At 32.6% G+C, this 25,101-nt stretch overlaps 1 protein-coding gene across 1 annotated transcript; it reads left to right on the forward strand.

The window, feature by feature from the left end:
• The first annotated feature begins 1,151 nt into the window (after window positions 1–1,151).
• On the forward strand, window positions 1,152–16,866 carry LOC118036519 (ricin B-like lectin EULS3). The gene is made up of 4 exons (XM_073404158.1): window positions 1,152–2,024; window positions 2,538–2,660; window positions 16,215–16,444; window positions 16,657–16,866. Exons 1-4 carry the CDS (start codon window positions 1,854–1,856, stop codon window positions 16,667–16,669), a joined length of 537 nt encoding a protein of 178 aa, XP_073260259.1. The 5' UTR covers window positions 1,152–1,853; the 3' UTR covers window positions 16,670–16,866.
• The last annotated feature ends 8,235 nt before the right edge of the window (window positions 16,867–25,101 follow it).

Genomic DNA, 25,101 nt, shown 5'->3' on the forward strand with positions numbered 1-25,101 from the left:
TTTATCTTTCAATATTTAATTGATTGAGAATTAAATTTCATGATTTTTTCAGATTGTATGCTTTGGGTCTAATGACTTGGATCATGAGTTTTTTTAAATAAAAAAATTTTATAATTTTTTTTATTTTTTATTAGATTAATTATTTAACTCTAATGATTTAAATTGCGACCTATGTATTGGTTGATGCTCTTTGCTAAACATGGACCTCTTTAGAATTATTTGGCTGGCTCTTTTGTTTTTTGCTTGAATAGTCTTATCTTTTTTTCTCTGTTTTTTTTTACTAACATTTTCATGCTTCGCCGTTTTACTCCCTAATTAGTGGGTTTGGCACGTGCGTTCATATGTTTATTATTCAATTTAGTTAAAAAAATATTATTTATTTATTTAATACATTTTCAACATATACCCACTGGTATCACTTTTATATGATATGACATATAGAGAGTTATAATAGAACGTCCTTAGTAGCCTCAAATCAATAAATCATCGCAAATAATTGAGATACTCTAAGAATTTAAGAACACTTCGATCAACATTTATAATCTGGCAGTTTATAGTTTTTTAACGCTTAATTTTATTAATAAATTATTATTTTAGCAGGCAGATTAAAATGGGTAGAATTAACGGGTTAAAATTAAAAAATAAAATTTATTATATATTTTTATAATAATTAAAAATTTTAATTAACATTATCAGAAAATTAATAAATACAAGTATATGTATTGATAAAATATCGGTAAATTACAATGAATTTTTCTGAATATATCCTTATTATATCATAATTTTTGTTTTATATCCTTAATTTAAACACACTCTTCAGCATTTTATATCCTTTCTTTATAATTCCATGTTTTAGTATATATCACATACCTTTTAAAACTCTTTATGAAAAAAGAAAAATTGACCTGTTTATACTAAAAAGTTTTAGTCTCGTAAAAGAACAAAAAATATTTTCAAATAAAAATTTGACCTATTTGTGTATTATGTATCACCATTTATCATATCAAATTACAGGTTTTCAAATAACAGGAGACAAGAAAGAAATAAAATCAAGATATTTCAAGGCAAGACCACCCATTCAAGCCCGCACATTCTTTAAAATACTCCTTGTATTTACAAAATTCATTCAAGCATTTTTCTCTTAAAAAATCTCTATGGATGAAAATCACAATAATATTCAGGAAATAATTGACGGGGAAGTTCATCTTAGGAAATTCTTGTGTGCTCTTTGATTTTGTATCAATTTTCAAAGAAGAGTTGTCGTGAGATTTGATGGAAGAAGAGAAGCTGCCATTTGGTGCAGGTTTCGTATGAGCTCATTGAATAAACTAATCAAGTTTCAACAACAGCTAGTCTAATTAGTTGGAGATCGAACTGTATTATTTATTGTAAAACACAACTCTATTTCTCCTCTTCAACCCTTTCCTTCCCCACATTGATCAATATCACCGGAAACAACCATGGAATTCCCTCACGGCTACCACCCTCAAACTCATCACCACCGAAGAAATGATGATGATGATGATGAAGAGAGAAGAGAACATTACCCCCCACCACCACCATCCTTCGACCAAACACCACCACCCCTATTCTACAGGGAGAATGAATTTGCACCACCACCGCGACCCTACTCACACTATTATCAAGAACCTCCACAACCACCAAGACCATAGTTTAATGAAACTAACTATTCACCTCCTCCACCACCGACCTCCATTCAAGAAACTCAGGTCTTTCGTACATCTCATCATCAAGGAGTTGACTACCCTTCTCTTGATTAACCTCCTCCACCAACACAAGTGACTCATGTTCTTCATGAACAAACTGAAGCCCATCATTCTTTTAGGCCTCACATGCCATCTTTCAATCACCAGCACACTCATCAGTCTGGCTCTGCTTCTGGGCTTGACCTTTATAATAAGCCTAGCTTTAAGGTTTACAGCAAAGCTCAGCCTGAGTTTCACCTCACAATTAGGGGTGGGAAAGTGATTCTTGCTCCATCAAATCCTTCTGATGAGTTCCAAGTATGGAAAACTCATAGCTCCTTTCAATTATATATGATCGCAAACTCAATTTGACTTTTAAATTTTTTTTAACTTTCTTGTGCACCCTTTTGTTTTCAAATTTTCTAAGGCGTTTTTCTCTCTCTTTTCTTTTTCTTAAAGTTTACATCATTTTAATCTGGGTTGTCTTTTTATGTGGGTTTTTGTTTTGGTTGGTTAGGTTGCAACTGTCATGAACATTTATTTGATCTGATCATTGTTTTGTAATTCAGATTCCATAAGCAAAAAAGATCACAGTTCTCGTCCATGTCCTTGGTTATTTTCTTAATGTTTTCAATCATATGATCTATATGTTGACCTATCACTTTCTGATTAATTGATTTGTTGATTGTTCGAGATTACGGGAAAAATTGCATGAAACCACAATCTCAAACACCCTTAATATTATTGCTGCAGTGCTTCTTTTTTTTTTTTTTTTTCTGGAGTTTTACATCTTTGTAGCTGTGTGCTTGATCTAGCTGGTTGTTGTTGTAGTACTGGTATAAAGATGAAAAGTACAGCACAAGAGTGAAGGATTCAGAGGGATGTCCTGCCTTCGCTTTGGTTAATAAGGCCACTGGTCAGGCCATGAAGCATTCCATTGGAGAGGCACACCCTGTAAGAAATTCTCTGAGATCATGAACTTGTAGAAAGTTTATTCTTCTATGTTTTGCACGCAACTTTTCATTTTTCATGTCTCGTGGACTTTACCTTCGATTGTGGAAAACTTGAACTTTACGTTTTCCTTTTGATATATTCTAATTGAGCATATATATAAGTATATTCCCTTCATAAGGAGTTAAAATAGCTATACACGACTTAGGTGGCTCACCCTACACCATGAACATACTTTTTATTTTCATAAAACATATATAAAAAAAATCTAAAATTCAAGAGTGATGGTTAAAAACTTGAACTTTATAAGTTCAAGTTTTCCTTTGATATATTCTAATTGAGCATATATAAAAATATATTCCCTTCATATGGAGTTAAAATAGCTATACACGACTTAGGTGGCTCACCGTACACCACGAACATACTTTTTATTTTCATAAAAGATATAAAAAAAAATTTAAAATTCAAGACTGATGGTTAAAAACTTGAACTTTATAAGTTTAAGTTTTCTTTTGATATATTCTAATTGAGCATGTATACAAATATATTCCCTTCATATTGAATCAAAATAGTTATACCCTAGTTAGGGGGCCCCTCCTATACCACGAATATATCTTTTTATTTTCATAAAAAATATAAAAAAATTAAAATTCAAGAGTGTTGGATCTGGCTATATGATAGATCCAAAAGCGTTAAGTCTGACTGCAATGTCAGATCTAATAATAATATTAATAATAATATTTAACTTGTTTGTCTAAATTTTTATATTTTTTAATCTTTTAAAAAATTATGATTTTTCTTCGATAATAATTGTTGTAACCCATTTTTGGGTCCCCATGAAAAATAAAATAAATAGCCAAAAGATGTTAGAAAAATAACAGGAGGCAGAAGCGCTCGGAAAAACAGTCAGAAAATTGGTCAAGGAATTTAAAAATACAAGGATTGAATTTTTTGACAAATATTCTTGAAGGATGAAAGCCCTATTGAGAAGCAAAATTTGAATTTTGAGGAGAAAAGCCCAAATTTGGATGATTATGGATTTAATTGGATTTTTATTTGAATTTCTAGAAGATTTGATTGCAAGAAAAAATTGATTTTTAAGTCAATTTGGCTTTAATTAGAAAGAAATTTAAGTTCTGGGGCCAAAATATATTTTTTAGGAATTTATTGGGTCAAATTAGGGGCTTAATTGCATAAATATTGAAGTTTAATGGCCATTTAGGGACTTAATTAAGAAAATCCGAAACCAGGGACCAAATTGGAAGAGGCGCGTAATTGGAGGGGCTGTAATTATTCTGTTCAGGGGCCTAATTGAAGAAATTGGAAGTTTATTAATCAATTGAGGGCTCAATTGCACAAATCAGAGGCCAAGGACCAAAGTGAAAAAGGCGGCCAACAAGAGGGGCGGAGACCGAATTTGGAGGACTGATTTGAAGTTTGGCCCATTTAAATGAAACGGCGCGTTTTATCCAAAACGACGCCGTTTCATAAAAAAAAGGAGGAAGACCAGAACGGTGTCGTTTTGAACGACACTGTTCATCTTCCTCCTTCCCCCCGAAGCAGAGCAGCAGAAGAAGAAAACCATTTTGTTTTTTTCAAATCTTCCCGCCTCTCTCTCCTCGTCCCCACCACCTTTAGACACTGGCCGACCAGCCGTTGCACCGCACTAACAATGGTCCCGTCTTTTCTTCCCTATAAATAAATACAGAAGAAACCGAAAAAAAAAAGGGGAGAGACCCCGAAGGGAGGAGAGAGAGAGGAGACCGAAGAGAGAGAGAACCAACAAGAGAGAGGGAAAGAGAAAGGAATAAACAGAAAACAAAAAGAAAACAGAAAACAAAGAGAAAGGAAGGAAAAGAAAGAAAAACCGAAAACGAAGAAGAGGGGAAGAGGAAGAAAATCTTTTCTCTCCGCAGCCGTTCGAACCGCCACAGCACCGCCCGGAGCCGCCGTACGCGAGCCACGCCACCGCAGCTCCACCAGCGACCGCCTCCACGCCAGGTACCCGTTCCTTTCTTCCCTGCATTCCTTTCGTGGCAGCCTTGCCTCCTGCATGTTGCATGCAGGAGGCGGGGGGGAGAAAAATAATTCTCCCCCCCCCCGCTGGGCTGCTAACGCTGGCCAGCCCGATGCTGGCCCAGCCATACACGTCTGGGCCGGTTCTGGCCCAGACTGAAGAATTTTCGGTTGGGCCGAGTTCGGCCCAACCTTTCCTTGTTGGGCTGAGTCCGGCCCGTTTATTTGGGCCGGCCCAGCCCGAATTGTTTTATATTTATATATTATATATATTATAATATGTTATAATATATGTATGTATATATGTATATATATATATATATAATATAATAATAATAAAAAAATATTTTGAAAAATCTTAAAAAAATATTGTTGATTTTTCTACATATTTTTGTCAAAGTGGTTTAATGTTGGTTTGTATTTTTATACCGTAAGGATACAAAACCAATGTTAAAAAATACCCGGTTTTCGTCAAAATATCAAAGATTTTCAGAATAAAAAATGTTTTTGATTTCAAAATTTTTTCTAAAAAGTCCCTAAAAATATTGTTGATTTTTCTGCATATTTTTAGCAAAGTGGATTAATATTGGGTTGTATTTTTATACCGTAAGGATACAAGCTCAGTATTAAAATACCTGATTTTCGTCAAAAGCATAAAAAATAATATTTTCCAAAAAATTTGTTTTTGTTTTAAAATACGGCCTAGTCTCTCCAATATATATATATAAATATTATAACATCATATTTTCACACAACAAAGAAAATTTTCAAAACAATATATGTATTAACATGCATTTTGGCTTTAATAACCAGTTTATTCAAGCCATGAGAACTAGGCCAATATTTCAAAAATTCTAAAAAAATCTATTTTTTTCTTTTTAGTTTGTGGGATTACGAATTTATACGTAAAACGTATTCCTACATATTATTAATAAAGTTTTTGGTAAAGACATTAGAACGGTTAGGATTTTACCCGATAAGATAAAAGACCTTCTTACCGAGGAGGATTTTTCTTGAACCATAGACAGACCAACGACTAGAAGTACAATAACACCTTATTTTTTATCAGACAATAAAACAATGCAGCTTACCTTAGGTAGGGCGTATTTGGGGTGCTAATACCTTCCCTTTACGCAACCAGTCCCCGTACCCAATCTCTGAGACCAGTTAGGGTTCCTAGTGACCAAAATACTAGGTGGCGACTCCAAAGAACCAAATCAAACCAAAAATAAAAAAAATTCGCCAGTCGAACCCGCAAATCGCAATTGAAAAAGATTTTTTGGGGGGTGCGACAGAATGGCGACTCCACTGGGGACCCCTGGACTAAGCTTGGTAATTGTTTTTTTTTATTATGCTATGTGTTGTTGTTTTTCTTTTTTTACTATGAATGGTTTGCTTTATTTAAAAGCTTTAGCATACATCTTTACATTGTATCATACATGGCATAGTCATGCATCACTTTATTATTATTATTATTGTTTTGGAGGGCATCACACATGTAACTTTAAGATTAAGATTAAGTGGGGGACTAGCAGCTTGCCTTATGACTTGAGTCAAGGTTTAAGTTTGTGTAAACCCCAACTCTTTGCTGAGTGTTTAGACTGATTGTGATTGGTACACGTACCATCTCACTATCTGCTAGACCTCCATATCGCCTTTACGAAGGTTGATCACTGGAACAGCAAGAGACCCTCTTTTAGAGACCTAGTAGTAAACCTACCCTATGTCTCACGTAGAGAAACTAGAGCCTATCCTTAGGATGTATGTTCCATAATATCTTTTTGCATCCAAACAAGCCTAAGATCAAAGCATCTTGAATCTCAAGACCTTTATTCAAAAGCTAGCCAAGGGAGAGATGTTCTAGAATTGGGAGACCCAAGAAGCTCCATTGGTGTTCAAAATTTAATCAACAATGCTTGTTTGATCATGATATTGTGTTGTTTTCCTTTTTTAACTTTTTAAATCGAGGTTCCAAATGCCTTTTCAAAAGTTCATCTTGGTGTTTTTACACATCATTTTTCTTTTCAAAACGAATCTTCCATAACTACACCTGCACTTTACACTGAGAATGAATGGTCGGACTTTAAAGAATCCTTATTTGTAGAAGAGGAAGAATGGTAGGAAAATAACATTAGGGGCTTCACAAAAATGAACAACATGAACAAGCTTGGAAACCCGCTACAAGGTCATGCCGTTTGGGTTAAATAACGTTGGGGGCACCTACCAAAGGGCTATGTTGACTCTATTTCACGACATGATGCATAAAGAGATTAAGGTATACGTGGATGACATGACCTAGAGAAGGAGAGAATCATGTCCAAATATTGAAGGAATTAGTTGAAAGACTAAGAAAGTACAAGTTGAGGTTTAACCATGCAAGGTGTTCATTCGGGATGAAATCTAGGAATTTATGATGAGTGACAAAGGGATAGAAGTGGACCCTAATTAAGTAAAGGTTATTCAACCTATGCCAACTCCCAAGACTAAGAAGGATGTAAGGAGGTTCTTGGGAAGGTTGAATTATATTGCTCAATTTATATCCCAATTAACCACGACTTATGACCTCGTCTTCAATTGTTAAGGAGGAAGAATCTTGGAATTTGGAATAAAAATGTGAAGAAGCTTTCACGAAAATCAAGCAATACCTACTGAATCCACCCTTATCTATCGAGTTGAATTGAAAAATGGCAAGTTCTACTAGCTGAGTACAACATAGTATATATGACAAGGAAAGCCATGAATGTCATCGCCGATCACCTAGCTGACCATGTTGTGAAAGTTTATGGGCTGTTAAAATTTAATTTTTCGGATATGCTTTCAGTCGAGGAAGGGAAATCATATTGTTGGATTATGTACTTTGAGGGCGCTGTGGTAATAGAGAGGGGGCAGTGCTAATCTTTCCTAATAAGAAACAATATCCGATTTTAGTTAAGTCGCAATTTAGGTACACTAACAACACAACTGAGTTTGAAGCTTGCATTCTCGATTTTAGAGGTTGCATTAGAGCTAAACATCAGAAAGATAGATGTGTATTGGAGACTCGATTTTGATTATTTGTCAAGTGAAAGGAAAAGGGCAAACCAAGGACGAGAAGTTGAGACCTTGCCAAGAATACTTGTCTCAATGGGCTAGAGAATTTGAGGAAATAAAGTTCACCCATCTAGGAAGGGAAGGAAACCATTTTGATGTTTTGGGTACGCCAGCTTCTATGGCTAGAATAGACTTTGGGCACGAGGTACAACCAATACACATTGATATAAGAAATAACTTAGCTCATTATTGCTCAGTTTGAAAGAGAAATAGATGGAAACCCTTGGCACTATGATATCAAGAATTTCATCCAAAACCAGATATATCCCATGGGGGCATCCAAAAATCAACAAGAAGACATTGAGGAGGTTGGCAATGGATTTCTATCTTGATGGGGAAACTTTGTATAAGAAATCATCTGACGAAACTTTGTTGAGATGTTTCGATGACGTGAAAAAAAAAAGTGGTTTTGATCTATCGATATGGTCCACTAGAAAAATTAATAATGCCAAGAATTTCAACGGCAAGATGATAATGGAGCTCTGCACTAAATGAAAAATCAAGCATTCCAATTCTTCGCCATATAAACCAAAGATGAATGGTGCTGTACAAGCTGCTAACAAGAATGTCAAAAGATTATTCAGAAGATGGTAGTCACCTATAAGGATTGGCATGAGATGTTGTCATTCTCCCTTCATGCATATCGCACCGCAGTTAGAACCTTAATAGGAGCCACTTCGTAAATGTTGGTATTTGGAATGGAGGCGGTGAAATTAAAGTTCGGCCATGAATTCTCTTTGTAAAGAACCTTTTTTTTTATAAAACATATGATCTCATATCATTTGAAATCTTTTACTTAAAAGACCTTTTATGGCATGACTAAGGAGATGACTCCATCAATCGAAGAGAACTAAATCAAAACTTGACATATTTTTGCTTGCCACACTAGGGGGCAAGAAGTGCACGAAGTGCACATGAGGGTCCATAGTGAACCAAAACCCAAAGGGGTATCATAATAAAAAACTTCTAAAAAAGCATCTTTTATGAGAATTGCTAATTGCATTGAAAGTTTCAATTTTCATGAACAAAACCAAATATTTTGAGTTTTCCTTTTGAAATAATAATAAAGCACAATACTCAATGGAGCAAGAAAGGGCCCCATAAGGAACCAGAGATCTCTTCACTAAGAGGATATTAAGTATATTTCGGTTCATGAGAAAAGGTGGAAACAAGATCTTGAAGAAGTTTACAACGAAAGAGGGACCTATTTTTCTCAGGTAAGTATACATGCATATTGATCATAATGCATTGCTTTCCACATTTGTCATATCGGTGTTTCATCATCATCTTTTGGGTAGTGCGTTTTTTAACCCTACCTCATTTCGAGTGCGCCTTTGAGCCCTCAGTTTTTGGGTAGTGCGTTTTCTAACCCTACCTCTTTTCGAGTGCGCTGTTTGAGCCCTCACTTCTTGGGTTAGTGCGTTTTCTAACCCTACCTCTTTTCGAGTGTGCCGTTGAGCCCTCACTTCTCGGGTAGTGTTTTTTTTAAACCCTACCTCTTTTCGAGTGCGCTATATGAGCCCTCGCTTCTTGGGTTAGTGCGTTTTCTAACCCTACCTCTTTTCGAGTGTGCCGTTGAGCCCTCACTTCTCGGGTAGTGCGTTTTTTTTTAAACCCTACCTCTTTTCGAGTGCGCCGTTGAGGCCTCACTTCTCGGGTAGTGCGTTTTTTAACCCTACCTCATTTCGAGTGCGCTGTTTGAGCCCTCACTTCTCGGGTAGTGCATTTTTTACCCTACCTCATTGCGAGTGCGCCGTTTGAGCCCTCACCTCTCGGGTAGTTGCGTTTTCTAACCTTACCTCATTTCAAGGGCGCCTTTGAGCCCTCGCCAACATTTTTCTGGGTAGGTCACCCATTACAACGCGATCAATTCTCCATGTTTTTATTTGGGTAGGTCACCCATTACAATCAGACCATTCTTTCACCTGGGTAGGTCACCCATTACAATGAGACCGCTCTTTCCTTTTTCTTGGGTTGGTCACCCCTTTACAATGAGACCACACTTCACATTTTTTCCATCTGGGTAGGTCACCCATTACAATGAGACCGCATTTCACATTCTTTCCATCTGGGTAGGTCACCCATCATAATAAGACCGTTTTCCTCATTTTTCCACCTGGGTAGGTCACCCATTACAATGAGACCGCTCTTTCCTTTTTTGGGTAGGTCACCATTACAATGAGACCAACTTTTTTTTTCTGGGTAGGTCACCCATTACAACGCGACCACTTCTTCATGTTTTTTTTTTACTTGGGTAGATCACCCATTACAATGAGACCACTCTTTCCTTCTTTTTTTTTTTTTTTTGGGTAGGTCACCCATTACAATGAGACCGCACTCTATATTTTTTCTATTTGGGTAGGTCACCCATCACAATGAGACCATTCTCCATCTTTTTTTTACCTGGGCAGGTCACCCATAAGAATGAGGCCATTCCTCCCCCTGGGTAGGTCACCCAAAGAATGAGACCACTCTTTCTTTTTTCCACTTGGGTAGGTCACCCATCACAATGAGACCATTATTTTTCTGGGTAGGTCACCCATAAGAATGAGACCATTCTCCATTTTTTTTTACCTGGGTAGGTCACCCATAAGAATGAGGCCATTCCTCCCCTTGGGTAGGTCACCCAAAGAATGAGACCACTCTTCCTTTTTCCACTTGGGTAGGTCACCCATCATAATGAGACCATTATTTTTTCTGGGTAGGTCACCCATCACAATGAGACCGTTATCTTTCCATTTGGGTAGGTCACCCATAAGAATGAGACCATTCTCCATTTTTTTTTACCTGGGTAGGTCACCCATAATAATGAGGCCATTCTTCCCCCTGGGTAGGTCACCCAAAGAATGAGACCACTCTTTCCCTTTTTCACTCGGGCAGGTCACCCATCATAATGAGACCATACACACATTTTTTGTATTGATTATGGGTAAAGGAATCGCCAGATGGGGTTCCAGGTTAAAGGAGATCACCAGATGGGATCTCGGATGGATTTCCATATTGATCAAACTAAAGTAAGAATTCAGAGGATCGCTGGGTAAGGATCTCGAGATGACTAAGTTTTGATCATAGTTTTTGGGCTAAGGAGGATTGTTATAAAGGACAAAGTTTCAGATCAATCAAGCTTTGACCGGATCAGTTTCGAGAGTCCCGTTTCGGGTTTTATCTTTATAACACTTACTGCGTAACACCTATGCTCCGTAAGTATTATAAAGAGGGGGCATCTGTTGTAACCCATTTTTGGGTCCCCATGAAAAATAAAATAAATAGCCAAAAGATGTTAGAAAAATAACAGGAGGCAGAAGCGCTCGGAAAACAGTCAGAAAATTGGTCAAGGAATTTAAAAATACAAGGATTGAATTTTTTGACAAATATTCTTGAAGGATGAAAGCCCTATTGAGAAGCAAAATTTGAATTTTGAGGAGAAAAGCCCAAATTTGGATGATTATGGATTTAATTGGATTTTTATTTGAATTTCTAGAAGATTTGATTGCAAGAAAAATTGATTTTTAAGTCAATTTGGGCTTTAATTAGAAGAAATTTAAGTTCTGGGGCCAAAATATATTTTTTAGGAATTTATTGGGTCAAATTAGGGGCTTAATTGCATAAATATTGAAGTTTAATGGCCATTTAGGGACTTAATTAAGAAAATCCGAAACCAGGGACCAAATTGGAAGAGGCGCGTAATTGGAGGGGCTGTAATTATTCTGTTCAGGGGCCTAATTGAAGAAATTGGAAGTTTATTAATCAATTGAGGGCTCAATTGCACAAATCAGAGGCCAAGGACCAAAGTGAAAAAGGCGGCCAACAAGAGGGGCGGAGACCGAATTTGGAGGACTGATTTGAAGTTTGGCCCATTTAAATGAAACGGCGCGTTTTATCCAAAACGACGCCGTTTCATAAAAAAAAGGAGGAAGACCAGAACGGTGTCGTTTTGAACGACACTGTTCATCTTCCTCCTTCCCCCCGAAGCAGAGCAGCAGAAGAAGAAAACCATTTTGTTTTTTTCAAATCTTCCCGCCTCTCTCTCCTCGTCCCCACCACCTTTAGACACTGGCCGACCAGCCGTTGCACCGCACTAACAATGGTCCCGTCTTTTCTTCCCCTATAAATAAATACAGAAGAAACCGAAAAAAAAAAGGGGAGAGACCCCGAAGGGAGGAGAGAGAGAGGAGACCGAAGAGAGAGAGAACCAACAAGAGAGAGGGAAAGAGAAAGGAATAAACAGAAAACAAAAAGAAAACAGAAAACAAAGAGAAAGGAAGGAAAAGAAAGAAAAACCGAAAACGAAGAAGAGGGGAAGAGGAAGAAAATCTTTTCTCTCCGCAGCCGTTCGAACCGCCACAGCACCGCCCGGAGCCGCCGTACGCGAGCCACGCCACCGCAGCTCCACCAGCGACCGCCTCCACGCCAGGTACCCGTTCCTTTCTTCCCTGCATTCCTTTCGTGGCAGCCTTGCCTCCTGCATGTTGCATGCAGGAGGCGGGGGGGAGAAAAATAATTCTCCCCCCCCCCCGCTGGGCTGCTAACGCTGGGCCAGCCCGATGCTGGCCCAGCCATACACGTCTGGGCCGGTTCTGGCCCAGACTGAAGAATTTTCGGTTGGGCCGAGTTCGGCCCAACCTTTCCTTGTTGGGCTGAGTCCGGCCCGTTTATTTGGGCCGGCCCAGCCCGAATTGTTTTATATTTATATATTTATATATATTATAATATGTTATAATATATGTATGTATATATGTATATATATATATAAAATATAATAATAATAAAAAAATATTTTGAAAAATCTTAAAAAAATATTGTTGATTTTTCTACATATTTTTGTCAAAGTGGTTTTAATGTTGGTTTGTATTTTTATACCGTAAGGATACAAAACCAATGTTAAAAAATACCCGGTTTTCGTCAAAATATCAAAGATTTTCAGAATAAAAATGTTTTTGATTTCAAAAATTTTTCTAAAAAGTCCCTAAAAAATATTGTTGATTTTTCTGCATATTTTAGCAAAGTGGATTAATATTGGGTTGTATTTTTATACCGTAAGGATACAAGCTCAGTATTAAAATACCTGATTTTCGTCAAAAGCATAAAAATAATATTTTCCAAAAAATTTGTTTTTGTTTTAAAAATACGGCCTAGTCTCTCCAATATATATATATAAATATTATATAACATCAATATTTTCACACAACAAAGAAAATTTTCAAAACAATATATGTATTAACATTGCATTTTTGGCTTTAATAACCAGTTTATTCAAGCCATGAGAACTAGGCCAATATTTCAAAAAAATTCTAAAAAAATCTATTTTTTTCTTTTTTAGTTTGTGGGATTACGAATTTATACGTAAAACGTATTCCTACATATTATTAATAAAGTTTTGGTAAAGACATTAGAACGGTTAGGATTTTACCCGATAAGATAAAAGACCTTCTTACCGAGGAGGATTTTTCTTGAACCATAGACAGACCAACGACTAGAAGTACAATAACACCTTATTTTTTATCAGTCAATAAAACAATGCAGCTTACCTTAGGTAGGCGTATTTGGGGTGCTAATACCTTCCCTTTACGCAACCAGTCCCCGTACCCAATCTCTGAGACCAGTTAGGGTTCCTAGTGACCAAAATACTAGGTGGCGACTCCAAAGAACCAAATCAAACCAAAAATAAAAAAAATTCGCCAGTCGAACCCGCAAATCGCAATTGAAAAAGATTTTTTGGGGGGTGCGACAATAATAATAGTTTTTTTTAAAAAAATTATTAATAATAATGATGATGATGATTTTTAATTTTACCCTTCAAATGAAATGTATTTTTGTTTTTCAATATTAATAATATTTTTTTAAAAATTTAATAATTATTATATTAATAATTTCAACTATAATAAAAATAATAAATATTTATAATAATAATAATAAATAATAATAATAATAATACAAATAATTATATTTAGAAACCTAAGACCCCAGAACCATGGGTCCTGAAGCCAGACTCAAGAGAATTAGGTCCTACGTGAACCTATTAGTCGTGAGTCCGGATGACAGACCCAAGAATCTTGGGTCCTAAAGCCTGACCTAAGAGAATTGAGTATTACGCAAACCTATTAGACGTGAGTCTGAATGACAAATCCAAGAAGCTTGGGTCCTAACACTGGACCCAAGAGAATTATGTCTTGACATCAAAGCCATTAGTAGCGGGTCCGAACGTTGAACCTAAGAGCCCTGGGTCCAAACAGTGGACTCATTAGCCTTGGGTTCTGATCCCGGACCCAAGAGTCTTGGGTCCTCACGCAACCTTACAACCCTGGGTTTGCATGCCATATCCATTAGCCTGAGTCCTAGATGCCAGACCTGTTAACCTTGGGTTCGAAAACCTGACCCACATGTTTTTAGTCTTGACGCTAGACCCAAGTTAATAACAATAATAATAATTGATTTTATTCTTCAAATTAATTCTATATTTTTTTATAGTAATAATATTTATTTCAAATTTAATAATATTAATGAACATAATAATTTTTATAAATATTAATAATAATATTATTATTAAACTCATCTGACCTAAGTTCTAATAGTTTTTAATCCCTTCAAATCAAATTTATGGTTTTTATTCAATATCAATAATATTTTTTTCAAATTTATTAATGATAATGATAATTATGACAATAACAATACCAATAACAATTTTTAATTTTATCCTTTAAATCAATCTACTATTTTTCTTTGATAGTAATAATATATTTTTTTAAAAATTTATTAATAACAATAAGAATTTATTTTTTTTACAATTTATTAATCACAATAAGAATTTATAATTTTACTCTTCAAATCAAATTTATAGTTATTTTTCAATATTAATAATATTAACTATAATAAAAATAATAATATTATAATCCAAAGGCGCGCTGGTCTGTAGCCTACATGGGCTTGCAACCCTTGGGGGGCTTTACAGATCCTAAGCGCAGGTCAGCAAACCTCATGCACACGGGTCTGTCCTTAACACGCGGTTCTGCATACCCACAAGCGCATGGGTTTGCGTGCTTGAGATGTGTAGACCCATGCGCCTGGGTCTATAGCCAGACCCGCGGGTCTGGCCCTAGTGCCCAGGGCTTGGCAACCCCAGCGCTAGGTGTCTGCAGCCCCTATTAAAATCAGAACTGGTCATTTTTTTCTCAACCATCTTTTCAATGTCAAATGCATTCCAATAAAAAGACAACCCTCCTTGCAGTCTTTGCAACTTTTTATGGCAAAGGTAGCTTTGTTATTATACTACTTCAATTCATAATATTTTGTGTCTTAGCCCTTTTAGTATATTGTATAATTTTAAAAAATAAGAGTGTTCTCTTACATGCTTGATACAGCATTGTAAAAGTGGCTTTTCAAGTTGATCAAGGTAATTCGGGACTAAAATGTTTTTCATAAAAAGAGTTACTTGTAATGATTTATTACAATTATCCAAAACTGTCTTCTTTATAAACCAGGAGGTTGATGATTTTCTTTGCTTATAAAAGTCTTGGCATTGCCTATAAGACAGTAACTGGATGTAGTATTCCAAGCGACAGTTTCAGTCAATTTCAGTTGGGATATCATCATATACATTGCTTGCCACTGTTGTTCGTGCCCATATAAATGATCCGATTTGTTATATCCTCTTTAAGGTCCGGATGCCTGTTTTGGTGATATGTATCACAAAAAGAAGACGTGGTAAAGATTGGATTGAACAGCAGAGTAGAATATCTTCATATATATATTTGTCCTGCAGATAATTCAAAACATGTGGAGCATGATTGTTTGTTTGTTTCTTTTTTAATTTTTTTCGTTTTTTTTATGCCGCAAACCTTCAAATCCCCCCCTCCCCATTCATTATCGAGATGCCCTTTTCTTTTTCTTAAGAAAAAAAGCTGCATGCTTCCTCACATTTCACAGCTGGAACAGGCTCTATTCCACCCAGAATTGATACTAATTAGTAGGCCACAAATCTAGAACTGGTTGCAAACTAGTGCCAGTGGCTTTGTTGCTCCTCTCCTTAATCCACCCAGATATCATTTAAGGCTTCCAATAGGCAACTCTTATCGTGTATCACTTGATTGTTGCATGCAAGCAGTCAACTTGCAGGCATGCATACAGGTGTACCATTGCAATTTTTCAAACCAGCTTGAACTTGATTTTTTCTCTTGTATTTTGACAAACAAACCTTCTCCTTTTAGAGTTTTCATGTAAGATTGTTACTGAAATAAATTATAATTTGACCTCGAAGTATTTATTTAGGGTGTAATGCTGTGTAGCCATACCCTATAGCGAAGTATGGCATGTTAAGTTGAGTGATAATGATTGAGCACTTTGATAGTTGAGTGGAAGTCCTCATGATAGCGTATTCCTTTTCTTTTTTCCTCCTGAGCCACAAATGGTATACCTTACGAAATGTTTCTTGTCCCAAAAAAAATATTTCTGCAGGTGCAGCTGATTCCGTACAATCCAGATGTTCTTGATGAGTCTATCCTATGGACTGAAAGCAAGGACATGGGTGATGGTTTCAGAGCTGTAAGGATGGTTAACAATACGCATCTTAATGTAGATGCTTTTCACGGTGATAAGAAATCTGGTGGTGTCCATGATGGCACCTCTATTGTTCTCTGGAAATGGAACAAAGGAGATAACCAACAATGGAAGATCATCCCAACTCGGTACTGTAAGTTTCTAAACAAACAAAACACAAGGTTCTAAAATTCCTATCCAAGTTTTACCATCTCTTTGCTTTTTGTCAAGCAAAACATCATAAAAAAGCACAAATCCAAGAATTTCATTTGATGAAAAAGAAGTCCAGGATTAATATAAGAAATCCTAAATGCCTTTATACTTGTTCTGATGTTCTTGCTGTTGATCATTATAAATGCAGGAAATATGCGTGATGGTGTTGCCATTTTTGTCTTTTGTTCCTTTTGAGAACGTTTTGTGCTGCATTCTCCTTGGTGTGAGAAACTTGTGTGTCAAACTCTTCGACCTATGTTTAGCCTTCATTATCCTTAAATCAGTTTGAAACATACATTGCAGAATCTGTACTGATGAACCTTCTACCTATAATACTTTACATGTTCTTGGTGTTGTATACTCTTTTGTAGTTCCCTCGACGTGTTTTGCACATTCATCTCTCTGTAAGATCAAGGTGGCATATAAAGACAATCAGGTCCTCTAAATTTCATTATTGAAGGATCTGTGTCTTTCATTTCACATATCACACTCAGTACTTCGACGATAAACATTCATATGCTGTATAGAGTTTGTGGAGGTGCTGGGAGAAATAGACCGGCAGAGATGTGGGCAAAACCAATACACGATAATTTTAGCGTCAAACTTTGAAGAACATAGTTGAATACATAAAAACAAATTGATCTTAGCCTGGGGAATTAAGGGGTCGCAATTAGAGTTGCTAATTCTGACCAACTTGGTATCTGGGCATCTAATGACTTTTCTGACAGTAGAGTGAGAAGTAGCATTAAAGATCTTACACACGAGAGTTCACAAGAACTTGTTCCTCGATCAACACTTGAGATTAAAATCGAATTTCATTGTCTGAAATTAAATATCGATGATCGGATCATCATGATCCTTCACTGGATGAAGTTGAGGTTGTAGATGAAAAATGACTTGTCTTCTGTGAAGCTCAAGTTTCCGGCTGCATTTCTTTGAACTTTAAAGTTTAATCTCTGAAACTCTAATTATTTTAAATTAATAATAATAATAAAAAAAATTCTGGCCGAGATTAGCCAAACGACATAACATAGATCCTCGTAATAACATTTCTTTTTTCTCATCTAGTTGATAAAATTTACCCATTCAGATATTCAACCTCTAATATTAATTAGTAGTGCTAATTACACGCTATAATTTTTTTACAATAGATTTATAATACAAAATATTATTATCCTTATAATTTAGAGTTCAAAATACTGTTCTTGTTGGTTTCAATCTATATAAAAAGGATAGCCCCAATTTATTTTATTATATGTGTTTTTTATGAATAAAAAATGTTTCTCCTTCACAAAAAAAACAAAAAGACAAAAGTCTTAAACTTATCCTTTTGTTGTATTTAATTACTCATCTTTTATTAATTAACCCTCATGTTCTTGGAATGTATCCAATCAAAATAATAGCATACTTTTATCGTGTGTACATATTTACTGTACATAATTAAATGTTTTTTATTATGAGAATGATAAAACTTTTGGTATTCATGGACAACCTACACCAACTATTAAAGCTGTATTTGGAAATATTGATCAACTAGCATTTTTTAAAAATTAATTTTTAAATTTTTATTATTAAAAAATTAAATATTTTTGAATCGTTTTGCTGTATTGTTTTCAAAAAATAATTTTTTAAAAATAAAAAATTTTATTTTTAGAGATACTTTCAGCATGAAAAGTGCTTTGAAAATCAACAACAAACCTAGCTCTCAAACCAGGTTAACGTTTGTTTTAAAATTTTATTTTTATAAGATAATTTAATATTATACCAGTGAATTGTGTTGATATCATTTCTAATATAAATACTAATATTAAACATAGTGTATCACCAAATTGAGGCGCACAAACAAACCACAATATAACATTAGAAATATTAACCAGAAACAAACTACACCAAATCTTAATATAGTTTTAAATCACTCTACAATATTATAAAAATTTCATCTTATACAAAAAAAAAATCAAACTATGGTCACGAGTATCTGATAGTACATCAAATAAGTTAATCTTCACCAGTTAGGGAATCTCAAATTAATCTATTATTGATTAATTTGTTCACTAAATGTAGTGTATAAACAAATACTAATATAATAAGCAACATACAATAACTTGTCTGTGACTTATTATAGTATAAATTTTGTATAGTAAGTGTATTATATGTATAAATACAGCAATGGATATACACAAAAAAATACTTGAAAAATAATTATTCTAGTAAGTGGTTTAAGTGGTAAGGCGTTCGACTTTCAAAGATCAACATCCCCAAGAGGTTATTTTTCTGTGGTCTCAAATCCCAAGTTCATGTGGCTGGACTATTATATACATTTTAATGATGAACCCATTAAAAATTTATATGATCATTAATATTTCAAGGATTCGAATAAAAATAATTTGAAGTGTATATGACATACTTATAATCTAGACATCGCCCATATTAAATAATTAATAATAAAAAAACTACCCTTGATAAAATTTGTACAATTTCATTTATACTACATGCGTAGAAACGTGGCCTAGAAAAAGGGCAACTGAAGTCTGTGCCGAACAAAAAGAAAAAGTCAAGTTATTCAATAAGAAATTTTATTTCAAATTAAATCTAACTCTCATACTTAAGAATTAAGATTATGGCTAAACCAGAATTATAAATGATAATTAGATTAATAACGAATATAATATTTCTCAAGGTTGAGGTCAAAGGGCACCTGGAAAAGTGCCATAATGAGGTCCATCTGGGTTGTTTATTCCGCTTGTCTCGATAGTAGCACACCAACTGTCACTCAGCCGCAAAATAACTAAGTACGACATTAAAATAGCATTATTTAAATTAGTTGTTCTGCGGTACTTTCCTACGTATATGTATTATTATAGCATATACTATATACTAGAAGGATGGTATATCGAAATACTATAATTGAAATTTGTTTCTAAATTTCTTTACTGTTAACTCGGGTTTATTTTTATTTATTTTTTATGAAGTAATTATAATTATATTATTTAAATTGCAGAGTTTGCGTGTTAGATTATTTGATCGGGTTTTTTTTAATTATCAATTTTAAAAAACATTTTTCCCATCCTAAGAAAGTTAGATTGATTGAAAATTGAACTTTTAAATTTTTTTCAATTGATTTTCCATGGAATTCTTCGTTTTCTTACTTGATTTGACAAATTAACTTGAATTAACTCGGGTCATTGTTTTATACTTTTTTATTTGATTCTTATTTTCAATTTAATTTTTTAACATTGAGTTTGATAGATAATGATCTTCCTAATTATTTTTTATAGGGTTATCAGATTCTTTAAAACCTGGATCAAAGGTTAAGTCAATTGACTTGGATTTTTTCTCTTGTATTTTTAGTTCATTTTTTTTTTATTCAAAATCTTTAGTAGTGAATTCATCGAGAATTATGCTTAATAATTTGTTTTAAATTTGAGTTATAGGAGGTTATCCTGGTTTCATGACTCGGGAGCCACTAGTTGTTTGGTTGACTTGGGTGGTTTTTGTGTTTTTTTATTAAATTTCATTCGTTTCAACATTAAGTTGATTGTGAGTTGAGTTTCATAATTTGTTTAATTTACTTTTTATAGGGTTATTCCAGTCACATAACCTAGAATTAAGAAAGATTAACCTGGGGTTGAAATCAATTTATTTTTAGTTGATTTTATTTTTAATTTCATCCTTCAATATTATGTTGATTAAGAATTGGTTTGAAAAAAAAAAATCTTATTTGTTTTTTTATAGGGTTATTAAGATTTCACAACCTAAAGTAAAACAAATTTTAGTAAGCTAACTTTGTAATTGAATATGAATCGATTTAATATGTTTATTGTGTCAATACTTGAAAAAACAAATGTTGGCTTAAATTGTTTTGAGTTAAATTATATTTTTATTTGTTTTTCTAAGTTGTTTTTGAATTTGTTAAGTTTAAGTAGTTTACATCAAGTTAATTCTAATATAGTTTTAGATCTTCTTTTCCTACTAAAAAACATATTAACGAAACCTTAAATTTTATATTATAAAAAAATAATTTAAACCTGCGCAAAAAAAAATGTAGTAATGGCTAATTAGAATAAGTATATGGTAAGTTCACTAATGGTCTCTGCAAATAAAATGGTTTTGTTAAATATTAAATTCATTTTTTTTTTTTTTTTTTTTAAAAAAAGCTGGTTGGTTGTGGCTGGTTTCAAACAGTTATCGAAGGTCCACATTATATAAGTAAGATCGATGTACAATATATATACCACATATAAACAAACTTACCATTCGAGAAAGTTACGGTTGCATATGGATTTTTTTTTATTTTTTATTTTTGGGCATAGATGAGAATTATGAGTTGTGAAAGGAAGGGTAGCTGACATCAATGGCTGCGTTTTCTATGGCTTGAGACTAAGGTGAATATAACATTAGCTAGCTAGCATTTGGACCACCAATTTAATATATAGTATTTTTTGTGGATAAAACGTAAAAGTTAGGTATTAGATTATGTCAAAGGGAAAACGAAATTAGTAACAGAAAAGGAAAGTGTAGAGGGAAGCATCAACGTTCAAGATGAGGACCTCATTCATCATCTCATAGTTTATATATATCTCTTTCGAGAAAGACCAAAAAAAAAAAAAAACACTTGAGTGATGTGACTAAATTAACGGAGTTGAGTCGCATCTCTATCAAAAACACACAAATTATATATTTTTAATAAAATAAATATGTCCGGCATTTATTTATAATTGAAATCCAAATGATTACTCATAAAATAAGAAAATTTTTAGCTTGATTTTTTTTAAAAAAAAATTTTTTATTTTGAAAAAAAAAAATACTTTCCAGAATTATAAAATTTTTTTTAAAATATTTTTTTATTTGTTGATTATATCAAACTTGGCTCAATCTTTTGATTGCTATATATTTTGTTTTGAATATTTTTTTTTCAATTACTTCCTTTATAATTTTGATTTTATATCACATTTGATCCTTTTTTTTTTGTTTTTCTTTTTTTTTTTAATTAAAATTTTTTATCTATAAGATTTGGTCTTTATTATTTTAATTGCTAATTTTATTTTTATTTAAAATAATTTATGAATTTTTTTTTTAATTTCATCATTTTTTAACTTTTTTATTTGTTAAATTTAGTCCTTATTCTTTTAAGAAACTTAAAAAAAATTAAAAATACTAATAAATTATTTTTAATTTATTTTTTTTATGATATGGCTAAACACTAAAAAGTGTTTTCTAATTCATTTTTCATGACACTACCCATCCAAAAAAAAATTATGTTTTAGAAATACACTTTCCATGAAAATTATTTAAAAAAAAAAAACAATTTTCTTGCTAAGAAACAAGTCAAAAATCTAGAGAAAAAAAGAAAATATTATCCATGTCCTTGAACCTTCTCCTCATTTCCTCTACAATTTGAAGAGATTATGAAAATGGTGGGATCCCGGAAAGAAAAGTTCTCCATTACTTTTCCTCTCATTTTTGTTCCCTTTATCATAAAATGGATGCATCCTCATTTTCTCTCTTTCCATATCTCTTTTCCCTTGACTTTCTATCTGCCAAGCACGGATCTTAGTCAGCATAATAAAAAACATGTAATTAAAAGATTTAAAATCAAGTTTTACTTGCATTGATCGAAAGGGAAGTTGAAAAACCTCTGGCTATATGTGATCTAGCAAATTAATAATCAAAATAGAAAAAAAAAATTTTAAAAAAGAGAGAGAAGAAACACCCCTTTAGCTAATTTCCACCCCGACAAATTAACGTGCAAATCCATAAATAAATCCAGTTATTTTTGTTTTAATAATCAAGATTTTTCTGTGGCAGTTTTTAGATGTTGAGAATAAAAGTGTGTTTGGGAACGTGGTGTAAACAATGTTTTTTAAAAATTTTAAAATTTTTATTTTACTTAAAATAATTTTTTTTTATTTTTTTAGATTGTTTTGATGTGCTGCTATCAAAAATAAATTTTTAAAAAATAAAAATTTTTATTTTGATGTACTTCTAAGTGCAAAAAAACATTTTGAACCACTACTACTACCATAAAAGCATCAAAAAATAAAAAATTTTATTTTTTAAAATTTATTTAATACCAGCACATCAAAACGATCTAAACACATATTTTTTTTATTTTAAGCAAAAAAAAAAATTTATAACCTTCAGATTATTTTGATATGCTGATATCAAAAATTATTTTTTTTAAAGTAAAAAAATTTTATTATGTTGTATTTCTAAACAAAAAGCATTTTGAACCATTATCCGCTACCACAATCTCAAAGAAACTTTAAATCTTTGTCAAATTTTAAAACACATTATTTACCATACAAATTTATATAAAAAAATATTTTCTATATCTTCCCTAAAAATTTAGATCAAAATAATGAAGTGAGGAGGGAAACAATTACTGTATTTCAAAAGGTCACATAATGTTCTTCCATACATATATGTAAAAGAAAATTTTTCTTGGATTAATAATAAAATATTAAAGCCAACAGATTTAAGGATGATTATATCCACGTGTGGGCAAATCAGCTTGCTGGGTCATACTTTCGTACCTTTCATCACAATATGTGTGGACAAAGCAAATTGTGCCCACGACAGAGACAAATTCAAAAATTATATAGCCCGTTTTAAAAATGTTTTTTTTTAAATTAATTTGTCTTTTATTTTTTTATTTTCAAATTAATTTTTTTATAGTTTTAAATTATTTTAATATGTTGATATTAAAAATTAATTTTTAAAAAAATAAAAATATATTATCTTAATATATATTTTAGAATAAAAATACTATAAAAAACAAAAGCTGAAAAATACCAAATACACTCGTAATATGCCGTCACAAATCGTCGCCCAATTTGTGCCTCCTTTGCTTCGCAGTTTGGTTTTAGCCATAAAAGTCAACAGTTTTAAGCTATGCATAGAGAGAATTTCAAGGCCCCATGTAGGGTCCACACGCTATTCTTTTTATGATTTTATTTCATGCTTTCTCCTATTTAGTTTTTAATTAATTAATTACTAAATTGTCTCCCATATCCATAATTAGATAAGTTAATTTTAAGGCAACAAGGCACTCATTTTATGTTCACGCAATATTCTAGTTTATTCATGAAACCAATAGTCAATATATGCAATAAGAAGGGTGTTCTGAGAATAAATACAATATAAAAAGTATATAAAGTTATTTTTTCTTAGAATTAGGTATACACAATTATATATAATTATAATAATATACGAAACACCTATCATAAATTTAATGCATTTAAACACAATATTAAAAGAAGTTGTTTGTTTACACGGTAGCTTTAGCTTTTAAATTAAATTGCAAAAAATATCATGTTTGGTAAACCAAAAAAAACACTTGACTATTTTATGGGGGACCATGTATTTTGGGTTGAAATGGCCGGTTACAACAAGCAGCTGAGAGCTCCTTCTTCTCATGTCTGCCAAGTAAATAATTCACCTGCTTTTTCTTACGTCTAACAGGTGAATAATTTACTTGGACACTATTCACTTCAAAAAGTGAACAGTACTTAGGTGAATTAATTTATCTGGGCACATTGTTCATGAGAATAGTGCCATGATTCTCACTACCTAGCACTGTTCGTGTGAACAATGTCTACACTATTTATTAGATCGCGTCTGACCTAGTAAATTTTTTTTATTTTTTTTAAAATTGTAATTTTACTTGAAAAACTAGTATTTCATATTATTTAATAACACTACATAAATTAGAAGAATATCGCATGATGATTGTAACATTTGTGGAACTTGATCGTAATTTCAATTTTTTTTTTCTGATGATATTTTACCTGATTTTGTTGTATGCTCAAAAAACAATGGAACCTATAGTCCTTATCAGGTGAATTTCATACGTGATGAAATTATAGAAAAGTTAATGGAATAATAAAAAAAGATTTGATATAAAATATTATTTATTTAATGATGTAATAATGGTAGTTAAATTTGTAATATTTAAATTAAAAACCATCAATATTAATATATATATATATCTTTTTTTAATTGTTTTTATAATCTTAATTTGAAAAGCATATTTAACCAAACACATTAAACTACTTTTTATTCAACCACAGTTCTAACCAAACATGTATAAATATTAAACCAATCTCAATTAAAAATACTTTTTATAAAATAAGTTTTTTTCGAACCGCAACCACAAAAACTATCACAATATCAAACACACTCATATCATAAATAATTAAGGGTGGTGCTATTCCCATTTTCACAATTTATTATCTTCACTCCATTTTCTATAACGATTAATATGGAATTATTAAATAGGTTATTTAATTTAATTTAATTACTTTATAATTTTAACTTCTAAAAAAATTCCTTTAATTTATGTTCTTCATAAATAACAATAATAATAAGAAGAAAAGACTATAAACAAAAAGACTTATATTTTAATAATTTAATCTATCTTCAATTTGTTTCAAGTTTTAGAGAATCGAACTTGAGAAATTATAGTTGTTATTTTATAATTGTCATATTCTTAATTTTTTAATATATATATTATATATATATATATATATGATAGGGAAGTTATTACATCATAAAAAAATATTAAATTATTAGTAATAATTTATGATTTTTT

Source organism: Populus alba, chromosome 13, assembly GCF_005239225.2.
Source record: "Populus alba chromosome 13, ASM523922v2, whole genome shotgun sequence".
In the NCBI taxonomy this organism is placed as follows: Eukaryota; Viridiplantae; Streptophyta; class Magnoliopsida; order Malpighiales; family Salicaceae; genus Populus; species Populus alba.

What these genes read in the sequence shown, in the direction of transcription:
- LOC118036519 (XM_073404158.1), top strand. Translation starts at nt 1,854, where the DNA reads ATGCCATCTTTCAATCACCAGCACACTCATCAGTCTGGCTCTGCTTCT. An exon ending in ATCCTTCTGATGAGTTCCAA is followed by an intron (nt 2,025 to 2,537) that starts GTATGGAAAACT and finishes TTGTTGTTGTAG; the next exon opens with TACTGGTATAAAGATGAAAA. An exon ending in CCATTGGAGAGGCACACCCT is followed by an intron (nt 2,661 to 16,214) that starts GTAAGAAATTCT and finishes ATATTTCTGCAG; the next exon opens with GTGCAGCTGATTCCGTACAA.